The sequence below is a fragment of the Leucopleurus acutus genome (assembly GCF_964270905.1).
Source record: "Leucopleurus acutus genome assembly, chromosome: 18".
Classification (NCBI taxonomy): Eukaryota; Metazoa; Chordata; class Mammalia; order Artiodactyla; family Delphinidae; genus Leucopleurus; species Leucopleurus acutus.
In genome coordinates this window covers 2,724,010-2,740,715 of record NC_139160.1, presented here as the reverse complement: position 1 = coordinate 2,740,715, position 16,706 = coordinate 2,724,010, and the positions used below count along the sequence as shown (strand labels likewise).

At 46.6% G+C, this 16,706-nt stretch overlaps 1 protein-coding gene across 1 annotated transcript in view; it reads right to left on the bottom strand.

Annotated features, from left to right (window-relative positions):
• Window positions 1-631: 631 nt before the first annotated feature.
• The window catches only part of TNFRSF19 (TNF receptor superfamily member 19), a gene marked incomplete at its 3' end in the record, with an annotated part of 68,055 nt that continues 51,980 nt past the window's right edge, over window positions 632-16,706 (bottom strand). Inside the window, exons 5-9 of the mRNA XM_082859626.1 lie at window positions 10,260-10,424; window positions 9,649-9,774; window positions 6,253-6,373; window positions 5,251-5,656; window positions 632-664 (exon numbers count right to left, since the gene is read on the bottom strand). Of these exons, the coding sequence (XP_082715752.1) occupies window positions 632-664; window positions 5,251-5,656; window positions 6,253-6,373; window positions 9,649-9,774; window positions 10,260-10,424 (851 nt within the window). The remainder of the gene's footprint in view (window positions 665-5,250; window positions 5,657-6,252; window positions 6,374-9,648; window positions 9,775-10,259; window positions 10,425-16,706) is intronic.

Below are 16,706 nucleotides of genomic sequence, written 5' to 3'. Positions count from 1 at the left end.
AGAAGCCTCAATTCTGCAAGATTTGGTCTCTTCTGATTCCCAGTTAGGACAGTTAACATCATCTAATAAACCCAAGACTCAGGCAGGCCATGTGAAGTCAATTCTAACCTCCTATGCTAATTATTTAGAAGATGAAAAAGTGACCTTCAGGAAATAAAAACACTCCCTTTTGAACCCATGCTACCTAAGAACTAAGGTAACTCATCTGACGCCGACTTTTAGTAGGATATATGAAATTATTTCTGGAAAGAAAATGTAAATGAAAAATTTTACTCTGGGTCTTCAGTCTTGGCAAACCACCTCCACCGTGAAAAGAAGCATGAATGCATTTCTGTTTCTCGTTATACCCCTAAGCTCGGTGGCTGCAAACTTGGCCCGTCAGTCTCTGAAGTCAGCCTGTAGCGTAGAAGCTTCTTGTGTAGGAAAGATGCAAAGTCTCAGAAGTGCTTGGAGTGTATTCCTTGAGGTCTCAGCTTACAGCTGGTCTGGCTCAGAAGCAACTGGTTGAAAGGCTTAAAATGCCATCAGTGTGGTTCAGATTTACTTTCTTCCCCCAGAAGCCATGCGAGGTCCAGACGGTGCTGAGTCCATAAGCAGAGGAGTGGCTGCCCTTTGGGCTCCATACGACACTTCATTGCAGAAAGAAGCAAGTCCTTTCGGCCTCCTGAAACGGTGACAGAAGGACAGCTTTGAACACAGCACCTGACAAATTAAAGCCCTAAACTGGGACTGTAAACATTTATGGTGCTTAGCTTCTACTAATTGCGCACATGAATTTTATAATATATGGACAAGAAGTTCCTGTAAGGGTGTCCCAATATCAGGTACCCATGTACTCTGAGAATAAAAACAAAGATTTCCTAACAACCCACAGTCACTCCATATGTGCAGACCTTAAAAGATGAAAATGTGCCCCAAACAAACTGTATCGATGAACAATTCTTTTGCTGATTTTCAACCTCAGTCAAACATTTAACGCTTGTTTCTGTGTTGCACTCCTTTAAAGCAACTGTAGGTAAAGGTTTTAGGATTCTTTAGTCTATTCTTTAAAAGAACAAAGATGGTTAATAATTAATGCTATTCTTAGTCTTTGAATTTAAAACTTCTGTGAAGTCTTGGAGAAAGTTTAGAAAGAGTCTGGGAATGAGACTTCTCTTATAATGACCTCCCTGGAATACTCACACATACGTCACAGGGCAAACGTCCTCGGGAGAGAGCAGCCTTTAGATCTGTCCCTTATCACAAAAGCACAGTGACCTCACTTTGGGAGGGGGTGAGGCTTGGGTCACCTGCGTGTTATTGTACGTGAGTGAAACCTTCATTCACGCCGTAACCCTTCATTAACTTACCACTAATTTGGCATTAGTGACATATCAGACGCATTTACAGAAAAAATTTTTTTCAAAGGTCTAAGGAGATTATCTAGAAATAGAAACTTCTGAGGTTCTCTCAATAATAAGATAGTTTTATCAAATATGTTGATCAACTGATATGATAATAACAACCATATTAATGCTACCAGGGAGGAAAATTATACTTAATTGGCCAATAAGGAAAAGATAGAGATGTTGATAGACTGAGAAACTAGAACCCAGGTCATCTCATATCTTTTCTAGCATTCCTTCCATTATTTCATGTTGACATTTAAAATGTTGGTTAAGAAACACCACCAAAGAAAGCTTTTCCTGTTATTAAACAGGCTGGCTTCGTTCTCCCAAATACCTTAGCAAGTGATGTCTCAGTATCCTAGACCTGGTTCCCTTCTGGGGAGGTGTGTTCAGGGAACATTTGATTAAAATGGAATCATACGGACTAAAGACAGCTCTCACTCCTATTTGCTTTATCCCGAACCATATCATTAGCAGACTCTGGGTGGCATTAAACTACCCACAGGAAGACTACCGTGTAAAACTAAATTTTCGGAAACAAATGCATCACACATTAGAAATCTGAGCCTCACACCAAATACAGACAGAAGTCCCTTGGTGCACTTGGCAATCAATCGAATCATCACACTGTACACCTTTAACTTCTGCTATGTTATATGTCAATTACATCTCCATAAAGCTGGGGAAAAAAAGAGTGAATAGAGGTTAAAATACAAGTGAATGAAACTTGTATTCACGTGAAATAGAGGTTAAAATACAAGTGAGTGCCTGGGTAGGAATTTAAAGTTTCATTGAAAATAAAATGGAAATAAATTGTTTAAAAAGGGGTGGGGCTGTTTTGGTAACAGCTGCCCTCATCCACCCCCGGAACAGAAAACAGTGCCCTCCTGAGTTAGGAGTGAGCCCACATCAGGGGCCAAGCTCACTGCACTTGAACTTGAGGAGCCAGGAGTCCTGCCCTCTGGTCCAATAATAGAAAGCTTCCGAAATCAAATTCTTTTTTTTTTTTTTGCGGTACACGGGCCTCTCACTGTTGTGGCCTCTCCCGTTGCGGAGCACAGGCTCCGGATGCGCTGGCTCAGCGGCCATGGCTCACGGGCCCAGCCGCTCTGCGGCACGTGGGATCCTCCTGGACCGGGGCACAAACCCGTGTCCCCTGCATCGGCAGGCGGACTCTCAACCACTGCGCCACCAGGGAAGCCCTGCTATTTTTAATTATATGGAGAAAATGGAAATGATTTACATTTTAACAATCCCTTTCCTGAATTCAGGATGTCTTATTTAGATTTGCCAAAATTATCTAATAGTTATAAGACAACACATCTTGGAAAGCCTATAAAAACCTTTCATTAATAAATTACATGGAGTGAGGCTTCCCTGGTGGCACAGTGGTTGAGAATCCGCCTGCCAATGCAGGAGACACGGGTTCGAGCCCTGGTCCGGGAAGATCCCACATGTCGCGGAGCAACTAAGCCCGTGCACCACAACTCCTGAGCCTGCGCTCTAGAGCCCACGAGCCACACTACTGAGCCCGCGTGCCTAGAGCCCGTGCTCCACAGCAAGAGAAGGCACCGCAATGAGAAGCCCGCGCACTGCAAGGAAGAGTAGCCCCGCTCACCGCAACTAGAGAAAGCCCGCGTGCAACAACGAAGACCCAACACAGCCAAAAATAAATAAATAAAATAAATAAATTTATAAAAAAATATTTGGTGATGTCCTTAGCCACTGAAAACTACCTCAAAAATAAATAAATAAATGACATGGAACAAGCTGTATGTAACATTTCCTCATTCATCATATATGTAATTATAACTTTCCATCAGACTTTGAGTTGAAGGTATCTTTAGGTAATCATAATTACCTTGACAACTCTCTATGAAAAGAATTCACGTCATGATGCACCAATCTTACACACTAAACTACGTTTCCACACTTTTGCATCCACGTAGCTGGGACAAAAGGGCTCATCCACCCTACCTCCACCTCCTCCATAACACAGACAGGACAAAGGGCAGGCTGGGTTGCTTCTGACACGACGTGGCTTCGAGATGCTTTATTCCTTAGTTTTAGAATTTACACCACAAAACTGGGGACAAGCTACAAAATTAAGACGAGCAGTAATTCTATTTACTGACAATACTCGGAAGAACTGTAGCTAGTGCGATGGTAGCACCGTCACTGCAGCCACTCAGACTTTCTTCTGACAGTGGATACACGAGAAGGTGAAACAGATAATTCGTGAAGGTAACACAAGCAAGTTTATCATCAGAACCAAGTGACTTGATGGAAAAGAAACTTCAGCACTTTGTAATGAAAACGTGACTCAGATGAAATAGTAAGTGTCCTAAGCTGCTCATTCTAGAGTGCGTGGCAAGGCTTCCGACTGGGATGTTGGGATTAGCTACCAAAGGGCCCCGTATCCTGTCTTCTGCATCCTCCTCTCACCCGTTCTCGGGGCTTGTTAGCTGCTCTGGGCTTCTGGGGGTTCTCTGTCCAAAGGTCTGTGGGCCACGTCCATGCTGAGACCTATATGCACCTAGGCCAACTCTTAAGTCTTTTCTTATTGTCCTCATGAACGGTGTGAAAATCAGCGGCTGGCCCCAGAGAACAAGGTCAGTGAGTGAGCTTCCCAGCTACAGAGCTGCACAGTCTGTGCTCTTTAAACGGCCTCATTTGTTTGATTTTCCTCCGTTCATGGATCTCTTCTTCATTTCCGTTATTATAAGAAAACCAACATCGTTTTTTCTCCAGAGCCAACAAATGTTTTCAGCACAGAATTCCCTGTACATGCTTTAAAGATTTTCTTCATCGTTAAAAAAAAAAGTACTGCAGGTTTAGACGCACATAAACCCACATATGTGTTCTTAGAAGGAACTATCTCCATTCACACTGACTTTAGACTCTTCCTGATTTTATTAGACAAAGACAGGACGTCTCAAGGAAACAGAGGTGCTGTCCAGGAGCCCGCGCAGCGTGCTTGTGGCCCATCGGCCGCGCCCCTGATCTGGGGCAGGAAGGACCGAGGATGAGAGCAGCCCTGTCTGTGCAGGACAGGGCTTGCGGGGCCTGGGAGCCCCTGTTGCTGTGAATCTGCCCTTTCATACTCAAGGCCGGCATTGTTCTCCCAGAAGGAGGCACACCAACAGTGTATGTGCTCACATTCAGGGAACGCTTGTACACACCAAGCCCAATTCGGCAAAGGCCACCTCCTCACCTGGACGAGAAGGCAGGGACAGGGCCCAGGGGCCCCCGGGGTCAGAGCCCGTCTCCCTTCAGTCACCACCTGCCCCACCCAAAACCTGATGTCAGACCCTTCCATCTGGAAGGATCTTCTGCTGTATTGGGTGCCAGATCACAACCAACAATCAATTTCCAACCAAACTGATCAATCAGTCAGAGCAAAGCGATCTAGAAAAACCGCAGTGAAAGAGAGAGGACGGAAAAGGGTAGCCGTAGGGGACCTGAATTCTCATTAACTTGACCGTGAATGGACAGCATATAAGTGTTGGGCATGAGAACATCACAGGGGAAGACAAAGGTGAGGAACTGCTTCCAAGATGCTCCCATAACTAATTCATCTCTCAGCCAGGATGGTGCTGGGGTGCGGTCCTGGGTAGCTGGAGTGACAAGAGGAGAAAAGAATGCGGCTGCCCTGGATGGCCTTAGAGATAAGCTGTTAGTTAAAAAAAAAAGACTCCTGAAATTTAATTTAAATATATTCTCCTATAACATACAAGAAGTTATGAAGGATGGAAAGACCTTCTCCCCAGGTTCCCCCACATTTAACGGGGGACAGAGTCCTGTTCCCTCTGGGCTTCCTTAAGTCACTGCTGTGCCCACACCGAATCCATCGCTGCCTTACCTGGGGTGACGGCTGAGTGGCCAGGTGATGGACATCTCCTCTCTCCTGAGCCAGCTGATTTCTGGCAGTGAGCGCGTCCTGAGTTAGCGCTGGTTCTGGCACTGAGTTGTTGAGTCTCGATAAATCAGTAGTTTCTGTAAAGCTTTCAGGGTGAGCTTGAATTGGAACTGCTCCGCCCACCAGACCCCGACTACTGTTTGAGTCCAAGGATGCTGAACTTGCACTCTCTGGATTGAGAGAGTGAACGTCTTCTCCAGGGAGCTCAGGATAAGAAGCGCAAGAAGAGATGTCGTCACCACAGCTGGGATTTTGCATCAGCGGCCAGGCGTCCGAAAACTCGCCACAGACGGACCTCGAAAGGGACCCAAAGAAAGTCGGCACTGCTTCCCCCGCTGGACCTGTGTCTCTGGACACATGTTCGAAAGAGCTGTAAGTACTCTACTGGGAGAAAAACCTACTACAAAGCAACATTCCAGCTATGCTTTTCAGTTTTCTAGATGAAATAAACAACAAGTTATTGAGTCAGAATTCTCATGCTTCCTTTGTTATAAACTTGCTTCAATACAGTGAGTTAAATTACTACGTTTACTTTAAAACCGAATTTTTATACCTACTTCTAACCAATATAAACTTAATCCGATGTCTAAAATAGGCAGTTTCCTGGGTCTTAATTGAGTTCCTTTGATTGCTGTTCTAAAATTCTCTGAGTATGTGACATGCTAAAAATTACTTACAGATGATGGAAGTGTCACAAATCATGAATATAAAACAAAAACAAAATTAGTGGAATGTAAAGGATAAAGGATGTTACCCTGGCTATCAGTAACCCTGAGACACTTACCTAATTCTTGCCAAAGTTCCCACCCCCTACAATGTCTAGAATGTTATTAATGATACTAAAAAAGTGATGTCCCATAGTTTCCCATGAAAATTGGTACATGAGTAGCCTGTATATTTGCACGCGGGAACACGAAATTATATAGATTAAAAACACCCATTTACCTGTCCTGAAGAATGGCCTTGGAGTGCACCCTACAAGCAGGAGTCTCCCGGCCGACGCTGCAGGCCCCGTCACAGCACGGGGATGGGATGAGATGCACGGGCCCTAGGAAAGCCGGCAGGGCTGTGAGGAGCAGTGCTTGTTTATACCAGTTCAACACTGCTCTCGAAAATTTAGCTATTCCCCTTTGGGTGACTTTCGGGGGGAAAGGGGTTATGAGGTTTAATTTTTTCTCTTTTTTCTTATCTTAAAAATGATGGACCACTTCTATGAAGGACCCGGAAGAGTCAAATTCCTGGAGACAGAGAGTAGGATGGTGGGTCCCAGGGGCTGGAGGGCAGGAAGAATAGGGGGTGAGTGTTTAAAGGGGACAGGGTTTCAGTTGCGGGTCGTGGAGAAGCTCTGGGGATGGTGGTGATGGTTGCACAACAATGTGAACGTGCTTAATGCCCTCCAACTGTACACTGAGAAACGGCTAAAACGGTAAAGTTAAGGTGGTGTCTATTTTACTACAATGAAAATAAGGATGAAGAGGAATGATGAGAGGGTACGTGAAATGAGACTTTCACCTGTGGCTGACGAGGGCGGAAAGAGCACGGGGTTTCTGCAGAGCGGGCTAGCCATGCAGCACAGAACATACACGTCTAAACCCTTTAACTCCACACACACAACTTTTTGTTTTTTTACTGCTAGGAATGTATCTTAAAGAATAACTAGCTACGTGCACACAGCTTTGCAAACTATTATGTTCACTGAAGCGGTATGTATTTTCGGTTACAAAGATAATACACATTCACTGAAGAAAAAAACTTTAAAAATAGAGAGATTAGATCAGAAATTAAAAAATGAATCTTCCTTAATTCCATAAGCTGCAAGACACTGTCCACATTTCTGAACAGCCTTCTAGACTTCTCTCTCTACATATACAGACATATGTAACTCTGATTTTATAAAACTATAGATATAGTAAAACATACAGACAAAATTAGGAAATGAGCGTTAATCACGCTGTTGTGTAAGAGAACCTTCTTGTTCTTAGGAACCAAGCACTGAAGTAAAGGGATACCTTATCTGCAACAGATGTTTCTCTCCGCACAGCTTGTGGGATCTCAGTTCGCCAACCAGGGACTGAACCCAGGCCACAGCAGTGAAAGCCCAGAATCCTAACCACTAGGCCACCAGTAAACTCCCTGCCACTGATTTTTAAATGGAAGTTTAAAAACTGTGTACATGTCTATGTAAAGCACACAGTTGGCCCTTGAACAACGTGGATTTGCACTGTGTTGCAGTGCAACACAGTGCACGTATTGGAGGATTTTCCTCAACAGTAAATACTACAGTGCCACACGATCAGCGGGTATTTGGTTCCGAGGATGTAGGACGGATACGGAGAAACCGTGAACACAGAGAAGCCGCAGATACAGAGGGCCAACTCTAAGTTACAAGTTGATTTTTGACTGGGCGGAGAGTGGGTGCCCCTAACCCCCAAGTTGTTCAGGGGTCGACTGTGTACACCCACCATACTCAGAAAGAGATAAAAATGATACAGCAAATGTGGACATGAGATAAATGTTAATACTGGGGGAATCTAGGGACAGGGTATGTGGGAATTCTTTGTCCTATTCTTTCAACATTTTTGTAAGTCTGAAATTATGTCAAAATAAAAGTGAAAAGAAAACAGGCACTGTCACTAAGGAAGAAGCAATTTATATGATGAGCGACACTGAACGTGGGCGGGTGACAGCGGGGGCGGATGCTGTCCAGTCTCTGCGTTCTATTTCAAAAACGTGCAGCAAAGCCATCCACGTATTTAATCTTTCTTTTCAGATAGAAGTGACGATGAGGCAGAGTTTGCACAAAGCTGTACTTGATCACATTGAAACCCAAGTTTCTCTCTCAAGCAATCCCGTTTGCTAACTCTGATCTAGGGGCAGTGCCCGGCGCAGCATCTAGAAAATGCGGTGCTTGGGCCGCCTTGAGAATCACCAAGGCATCGGTGCTGCCAGGAGCTGAGTCTACGATCTCTGCAGGCAAAGGCAAAACCAGATCCACGCATGCCATGGCAATCCCATGTTTTGTTCTTAACCCTAAAGCAGAAGACAGCAGTGGCCAGGAGAGAAATAATTACGTTGAAGATGCCTTATCCCACGTATTAAATATTAGACCGAAAAGCTGAGCCCTTCAATTTCTTGAAAAGAAAGATCGGACAGTTCTGAGACAATAAGCAATTGAACTGGGACATGTTTAACTTCAAGGAGGGTTACAGGAGACAAAATGCTGCTGCGCTATTGCAACCACAGGTGCCGGGGGACCTGTGAGGGGTGGATGGGGCAGGTGGCGGGCAGGCTTCCGGAAGGGCTGCGGCCGCGTCGATTTTTACTTTGCAGAGGAGGTGAGTTTGTGGGGACAGGGGCAGGAAGCGTGCCAGCTGGTGTGACCTTTGCCCGTTTTTGCCCACGTTAGAAACCAAGTCCATCTGAATCACAGGCAGACGCGGCTGTGTCGTGCCTCACAGTTATTGCTTTTTCCCAAAGTGAAGGTTTGTGGCCACCTTGCGTCGAGCAGGTCTGTCGACAGCATTTTTCCTACAGCATCTCCTCACTTTGTGTCTGTGTCCCATTTTGGTAATTCTCACAATATTTCGAATTTTTCATTATTTTTTCATTATTATTATATTTGTTCTGCTGATCTGTGATCAGGGATCTCTGATGTTACTACTATACTCGCTGAAGGCTCAGACGACGGTTAGCATTTTTCAGCAATAAAGCATTTTTAAATTAAGGTGTATACATTATTTTTTTAGACATAATGCTGTTGCACACTTAATAGACTTCAGTACAGTGCAAACATAACCGCTATATGCACTGGGAAAGCCCAAAATATCACGTGACTCGCTTTACTGCAATATTCACTTTATTGCAGTGGTCTGGAACCGAACCCCCAGTATCTCCGGGGTCTGCCTGGACTTCCCTAAACTTTCACTTCTGTCAATAACCCCAGAGGCAATTATGGTTTGTGGAAAACCCTGCAATAGGTCTCCCTCCTCCCTCTACTTTAAGATATCCCAAAACACACTAAGACACTTACATGCAGGTTCAGATGGAATCCACCAGACAAGGATGGAGATGGATCCCCTGCTCTACAAAAGGCTCATATTACTTTAAATCAATTCACCCCAAAATAAAGGCAAACTTGCTTAAAAAGTTACTGAGAAATTCTAGAATTTTAATGAGATGCTTCTTTTCTGTTAAATACTTAAGAGACACAAAACACCCAAAACATCAGGGGACGGGGGAGAACGACTGAACTAGATTAGCTTTAACTAGAAAACTGAGTGGGAGCAGTTCTTTGCAGCTTCAGGGCCTGCATTCCTAGTGGCCCCCAAGCGCTGAACTTACCGCAGGTCTGGGCCGAGTCCCGGTGGCACTGACAACAGGCGTGGGGCGCAGGGCCGCTGAGCCGAGGTCTGTCGAAACAGGACAGTTCAGAACCGTTGTACTGCAGGTCCTGTGCCCTCAGGGACCCTGCGGAGGCCGAGAACTCGGTCAGCAAGACAGCTTCCCCAGGAGGAGCCCACAAACATCCCAGTGCAACCAGAACTACCCCGGCTTTTGCAGTTATAAAGGAAAGGAGAGCTGTTGTTCACATCTAAAAATACTTCTTACACGGAAGCAAAGATACGAAACAATCGGTCAAGACAGCTCGAGCTGTAAGGTACTTGTGTTGCCAGAGCTCAGACGAGCTGTGTTTCTGCCGAGCGGCGGGGGTACCCCTGCCTCCTCAGGTCCCCGGGAAGTGATGCTGCCCGGTGGCCGCGCCCTCAGCGCCTTTTGGCAGGAGGCCTCTTGGGGAGCAGGCCCCTGGGACGCCTGTTTCCACGTGTTCTCTCTGTCCCTTTGGCTGCAACCTGACTCTCCTCTTAGGTTCTCGTCGAACACCCGGATGGCAGTGATGACCAACAAAACACCCTCACCAAGACGCTAAGACACAGAAAGGGCTCAGAACTCACAGCTGGGTTTCTTCTCCATAAACTGCCGCTTACAGTATATGACGCAGAGGATGAGCAGGGCCAGCAGGACGGTGGCCAGGGCGCTGCAGATCACGGCAGCCAGGGCCGTGTCCCGTGGGCTGGAGGCCGTGGACGGGATCCTCACCAGGTTGACCTTGCTGGTACCTGAAAACCACGGGGATGGAATCAGCACATCTCGACCACCCAAGGGACTCAGGTGCTCACACTGAACTCGGGGTCCCCTGCAGCAGTGGCCTTCATGCAACATCAATGAGACCAGGGGGAGGTGTTCTAGACGGCTCAGACTCTCCCTCCGCCTGGGAGATCGCTTGAATACCGCACCTCTCCCTGCGCCTCTCCTCTGTTCCCATGACACCAACCGCGCGCAGCCCCGACACGTGTGCTGTCTGGCCCGTTGGACCAGAACCACCTGCGAGTTGGGAATCTGTCATCTTGCTCTTCCTCCCCAGCACCTGGCAGTGTGGGCCAGGGCAAGCACTCGGTATCTGCCCTTTAATTGGAATTAGACCTTCCACGGTTTTAAGCAGGCTGGACTGAAGCATGCTTAGGGGGCCCACTTTAGGGGAAAACCAGGACTTGGATCATTCATAACCTCACAGCAGGCCCCCAATTTCTGAGACAGTGAACATTTTTTAACGCCTTAGCTGTTAAATTACTGAACAACACCTAAGTTTTGGAGAAAAAAACCGAACACTGTTGTGATCTCAGATTGACAGCACTTTTCAGTTTGGATGAAGCACATCTTGAGGGCCGTTTGCCCCTGTGACTCACGGTGATGGTAATGGACTTGGCAGCCCTAGAGATGACAGGCTGGTGTCTGCATCTGTGCTGCACACGGCACAAAAGGCCACCTGGTACTTTCTCTCCACCCCTGAGTGCACAGGTCCCACCCCCATCCCAACTCCTGAAGCCTGGTTTCCACTGTACGACCCCTGCGGCTAGAGCCAGAGAAACTTCAGGGTTGATATTATTGAATCATAAAAATACGACCGCAGGAGCGATCGTTTTGGAATGTTGAATCTTGGTGTATTTACACTCAGTGATTCTGGGCCACCCTCATACACGTTTCTTATTTCCACTGGGAAAGGCACATAAACCATGTACCTTGGACCTGGATGAATAAGAATCTTAATCCAATCATACATTTTGAAGGATATCTGTTTGTAAACATGTTTTAATATTCATAAACAAATAGCGCTTCTAGCTATGTAGACATAGTGTCATAATCAAATTGCACACGTTAGATGTTCATCACACAGCAAGTTAAATAGATTACACCTCTGACCTGATAGAGATGAAATCTAAACCTGAAACAGCCTCTGTCGGTGGACAAATTCACAAGAGGACGTATGAACACAAGCACAGCTGTGCAAACACTGGTAAGTAAATACACGAATAGGAATTTATATCGAATGCAAGTAAAATCGTGGGCTACGCTTGGGAAACATTAAGTATTACCTATTGCGACCAACTGGTGAAGCTGATTTATGTTTGTGAGAAAGTGGTTTAGTTCAGAGTGAGATCAGGCCCCTTAGCTGAAACTTTCCACCAAATAACCAAGCTCTAGTCAATACCAGGCTTTAGCAGAACTGTTATCAAAATGAGACTGAATACGTTATTTGAGTCGAAGATAAAGTTCCTAACTATGATGTAAGGATTAAGTTAAACTCATTGATCAATGGAGTATTAGATATTCAGAAAAACCCTACGAGGAACCAGGAATTCAGGTTAAAGTAGAACAAGATTAGAGTCTTCTGGGTTCTTATTGTTTAAAACCTTTCTAAAATGGATGAGTCAACTTCCTTGCCTTCACAGAAAAGGAACTGTCTCTAACATAAATCAGCTGAAATGCCCTCAAATGGGTATATTTTTAATTTGGTGGTTGGTGACTCAGGGTTTATTTTCCCCAAGCCAATCAGGAAAGTCTTGGTAACACGTATCTTTCCAAGGAAGCGCACTAATACTGTGATATCAGTGCTACTGAGTTGTCATAATAACATCCATTTTAAACATAATTACACCAAATAAGCTACTTCTCTATGCATTTCCCAGGCAGGAGCATCTGAAGACGAACAAGAAAATACAGACATTTCACCTCTCAGTTTTTGACACCTATATACGAAAAGGCATCTTGTTAATGCAAACACCCCTCCCAAGAGTCCCCACGGGAAGCACGCTCTGAAAGGCACATTCTTGATTCTTGTTTATATGGACAAGTTTATGACAACCCTGACAGCAAACACCATCTTTTTTTTTTTTTATGGGAAATGGGTTCATCATTCTCAAGTTCGTCACATCAGCAATGCAGACATACCTACAGAAGCCATGAGAGACCGGGCCGAATATCACTAGATTGTAGAACCACCCTCAGAAACTCATTCACATCAGTTCCCGATAAAAGCCTATCTTCTTATCATTCTTTTGACTTGAGCAGTAAAAGCAGAGGGGAGGGAGCGGTACCAGCTGGATGAAGTGGCTTCTACCCTACTAAGTCCTGGCTCAGAAAAGGACTTATTGACTACAAACCAAAAAAGATTGCTGCTCTGACCTGTCGTTGCTGCCATGAGACTGAGATTCAAGATTCTTTCCACCCACGGCTCTAACTCAATTCCCTGGCCAAGCACCTCGATGCCTACAAGGCACCTCACCCTCATCTTGCTAGGATCCTGAGGGTACTTCCGAGGAACCAGGAATAGGACTACCCGTATTCTCCGGAAAGTTCTAACTTCTCTGGAACACAAAGGCACGTCTTACCCTCACCAATTATCAGATTCCTCCCTGATCTCAGCACTACCCTTTGGCAAGTTACTTCAGAGTGAGAGCTGTTTCTTCGCTTAAATTTCACGTTACAGGACACACTGTACGTGGGTTCAGTTTCAAACTGAACATTTCAGTGGGCTCAGCTCAACTGGACGATGATGTAGGAGTGTCTGTAGTGACTAAGACGTCTCAGTCCTACAAGGCTAAGTGCGGATCTGAACAGATGAGAACACGGGGGTCATTTGCAAGGCCTGGCAAGTGTTTCTATAAGGCCTGCTCCCCCCTTTGGAGTGGGACAAGGTGAGTGAATCCGAGTAGCTGAGACGCCTCCTTGCATCTCAGCCTCTAGAGAGCTTCGGAACGTGGCTGGGGAGACGTGTGTGTCGGGGGGGTTTGTTGCCGGGCTCCGACTGCTTTCGGGAATGTCCGAGGAAGAGTTCAGGCCGGAGTGGACCTTTCCTCCACCTGACGCTGACATGCACCTCCGGTGACCCCACCCTCCTGACGACGGGGTGAAGCCCGTTGACCACCCTCTATTTATAGAGGAGAAAACCCAGGCTTGGAGGGACTTGCTCAAGGTCACACAGCAACACGCAGGCAGCTTGAGAACCGGAACCTGGCCGTCGGATCCTTTCTGGTGGACCACCCTGTCCAGGGATGCAGGTAAAACATCTGTCAGGTAACGACGAGCAGAATGTGGCTCATCTCTGTGCGGAGAAGCTGGCCGGGCCCCAGTGAGACCACGGGCCTCCTGATCACAGACCTGTCCACGTGTCCAGGTGTGCATGGAAGCTGGTTCCACTTGAGGGCCTCTGGCCCGGCGTGGATCTCCGTGTCGCACGATGAGCTGGGCAGAGGGGAAACTCTACAGAGGGGTTTGAGTCTGGAATGGATTCGAGGGCGAGATGGCAGGAGGGGCAGCGCCCAGACGCCCTCCACTAGTAACTGCAGCTCTGCTTCCTCTCAGCCCCCTGCTTGTTCAACCTCACGCCTGAGTAGGCTGTGTTTAAAAACCTGCTGAACAAAAGCTCCCTCTTCCCAGAGCCCACTCTCCACAGAGGGTGCTAAACAGGGAGGACGGAACTGGTTGGCACCATCTGGCCCCTCCCTGAACCTCAGCCTCCCCAGGGACGATTACACAGGGGCTCATACGCGGCACCGAGATCCACTGCGAGGGGCCATGAGAACTTCTCTCAGGGCGGAACGAGCTTCCATGCACGCCTGCACACCCGAGCAGGTCTGCAGTCAGGAGCCCGTGACCTCCCTGTGGCCTGGCCGGCTTCTCCCCACGGAGATGAGCGTGGTCTTTACAGCAAAGAACAGGATTACGTCAGACGCTGCATGTCACTTCTCTGAACTTTACATTCCCAGTCCAAGCTGCTTTCCCAACTCCAGAGTCACAAACCCAACGGCCAGCTGGACGTCTCCACGTGGATGGGGAAGCACCTAAGCCCGGCATATCCAAAAACGAGCTCCACCACCGCGCCCCACCCTCTTCCCAGCACCCGCCCTGCGCCCCATGAATCCCTCCTCCCTGCCATGGCCTCGGCCTGCAGCACCCTCCCCGGGCTGCGGGCATCACCCCTCCACTGCTGTAGCTCTTTCCTCAAGTGTCACCTACTCAGTGAGGCTTCCCTGCCAAACTCCTTAAAACTGTCACCTCTCTCCAATGCCCCCCGGCTTTCCTTTCCTCCCCAGCACTTGCCACCATCTGACGTTTCATATATTTAACTTGGGTGCTTCCTTGTCATTCTCCCCTGTGGTGGGAGCAGTACAGCCCACTCTGCTTCCCCAAACCCACCCCCTGCCTTGTGCTGAAGCTGGTCCAGCAAGAGGCTACATTTCCCAGCTTCCTTTGTAGCCAAGTGTGATACGTCCAAATCAGAGTCAAGGGGGCCCGGGAGGATGAGCAGAAGGGATGGGGTGGCATCTGTGTCACCTCCACTTTAGGGACAAATTACCCCAGCGTCCCCTTCACTGGGGCTGGAGCTGCATGTAGCAGCAGCCCAGTCTGGGTCCTATGGGTGAGGAGGACAGATGAGGAAGGTACCCAAAGGCTGGCAAAGCAGCAGGGGCCAGGCGCTGGGCCTCTGAAGGACCCCTGCGGCACAGCTGCTCCACCAGCTGCACCACCTGCACGGTTACAGAACAGAGAGGACCTGCTGCCTTACAGAGGCTGCACTACTGGGGGGCTTCCCTGTTACAGCTGCTTAGCCTTGAGCACAACAATTAAATCCCTCCCCGAAATACAGGCTCCACAAGGGCAGAGATGTCATAGGTTTTGTTCACCACTGTACTGATGATACTTACAAGAGTTCTGGGCACACAGCTGGTGCCCAATAAATATAAACGATGACACGAATGCACGTCTGTGAAAGAGACTGGAAAACCCTAAGCGTTCCCCGAAGTTTGTTAAGTGGCAAACGTCCAGTCACTGAGACGAGATTATACCCACAATGCGTGTGTCCTTCATCCCTCCACCTCTGGCTGGTGACAGTACAGGTGCAAACAGCTGGGGGAAATAACAGTTTCGTCTGCAGGCACTCACTTTACGTTATGTTAACTTGACTCTGGGAGAAAAAGTAAGGGTTGCTCAGACTTATCAATACACAAGCCTTGAAGGTCATTGGCGATAACCTCAGAATGAGAGTGAAACAAAAATTTATCTCTCTCTATTCAATCTGAATTAGCAGCCCATGGACTCGTCAAAAAGGGATCTTATTTAAGTGATTATCCCCCAAGTGTAATCTTAGTTAAACATCCACACTTAGCAACAACTGATTCACAGTGAATTACCAAAGAAGCCAGAAAAGGAGAGGACCTTCAGGGGCTCAGTCACATCTCCCAACAAAAGCTGCTTCGGTGTCAATTTCAGAAACTGACTGTTAGGCAAATTGGATCCAGGGAACGATTAAATCGCATTCCTATCATTTTACCAAATTAGGCATCTTTATCTTACATTTTCACCCACGCCTTCCCCCTAAAACCACTCAGAGGGATGGAGAAAATTACATGAACATTTAGAGATCTGCCAACAACAGAAGCCCGTGAATTTTTTTTGTAGAAAGTCATCCAAATTATCATCAACATTATCACAGACACCACACACCAAACACCTACAGAGGGCCGGCCTCTTGCTACCCACTTTTGGAATGTCATAATAATCCTTCACAGCACGGGTTTTACAGATGAAGATGTCTGTTCAAATCTATAAACAGTCTTTCATTTAAACCACCATTGGGTATTCATATTCTGGAAAGCAAACCAAACTACAGGGCTCCTTGGTCCGTACTGCGTTTGGCTGGCTTGTTTGATTTCAACATGAGTATATTTTTACAAATTGATTTCTTTCCTCATTTTCTTCAACCAAATTTACTGTAATATAAAGTATTCAACAATTTGAATACAAGATAAATTATTTTTAAAAAATGAAGACATCTGTACAAATCTTTAAACAGTTTTTCATTTAAACAACCATCGGGTGCTTGAATCTAGATTTAGGCCCGATTTGTCCGTCTGCTCTTTTTAAAAAAATTAAGCTATGCTCCTTCCAATATTCCAACAATATTGCTTACAGCAAAAAATATACTATGGTGTGAAGGACTGCTAGTTCAAATTTTGTACAGACCAGTAAATTCTACTTAATTAGCTAACATATACAATATA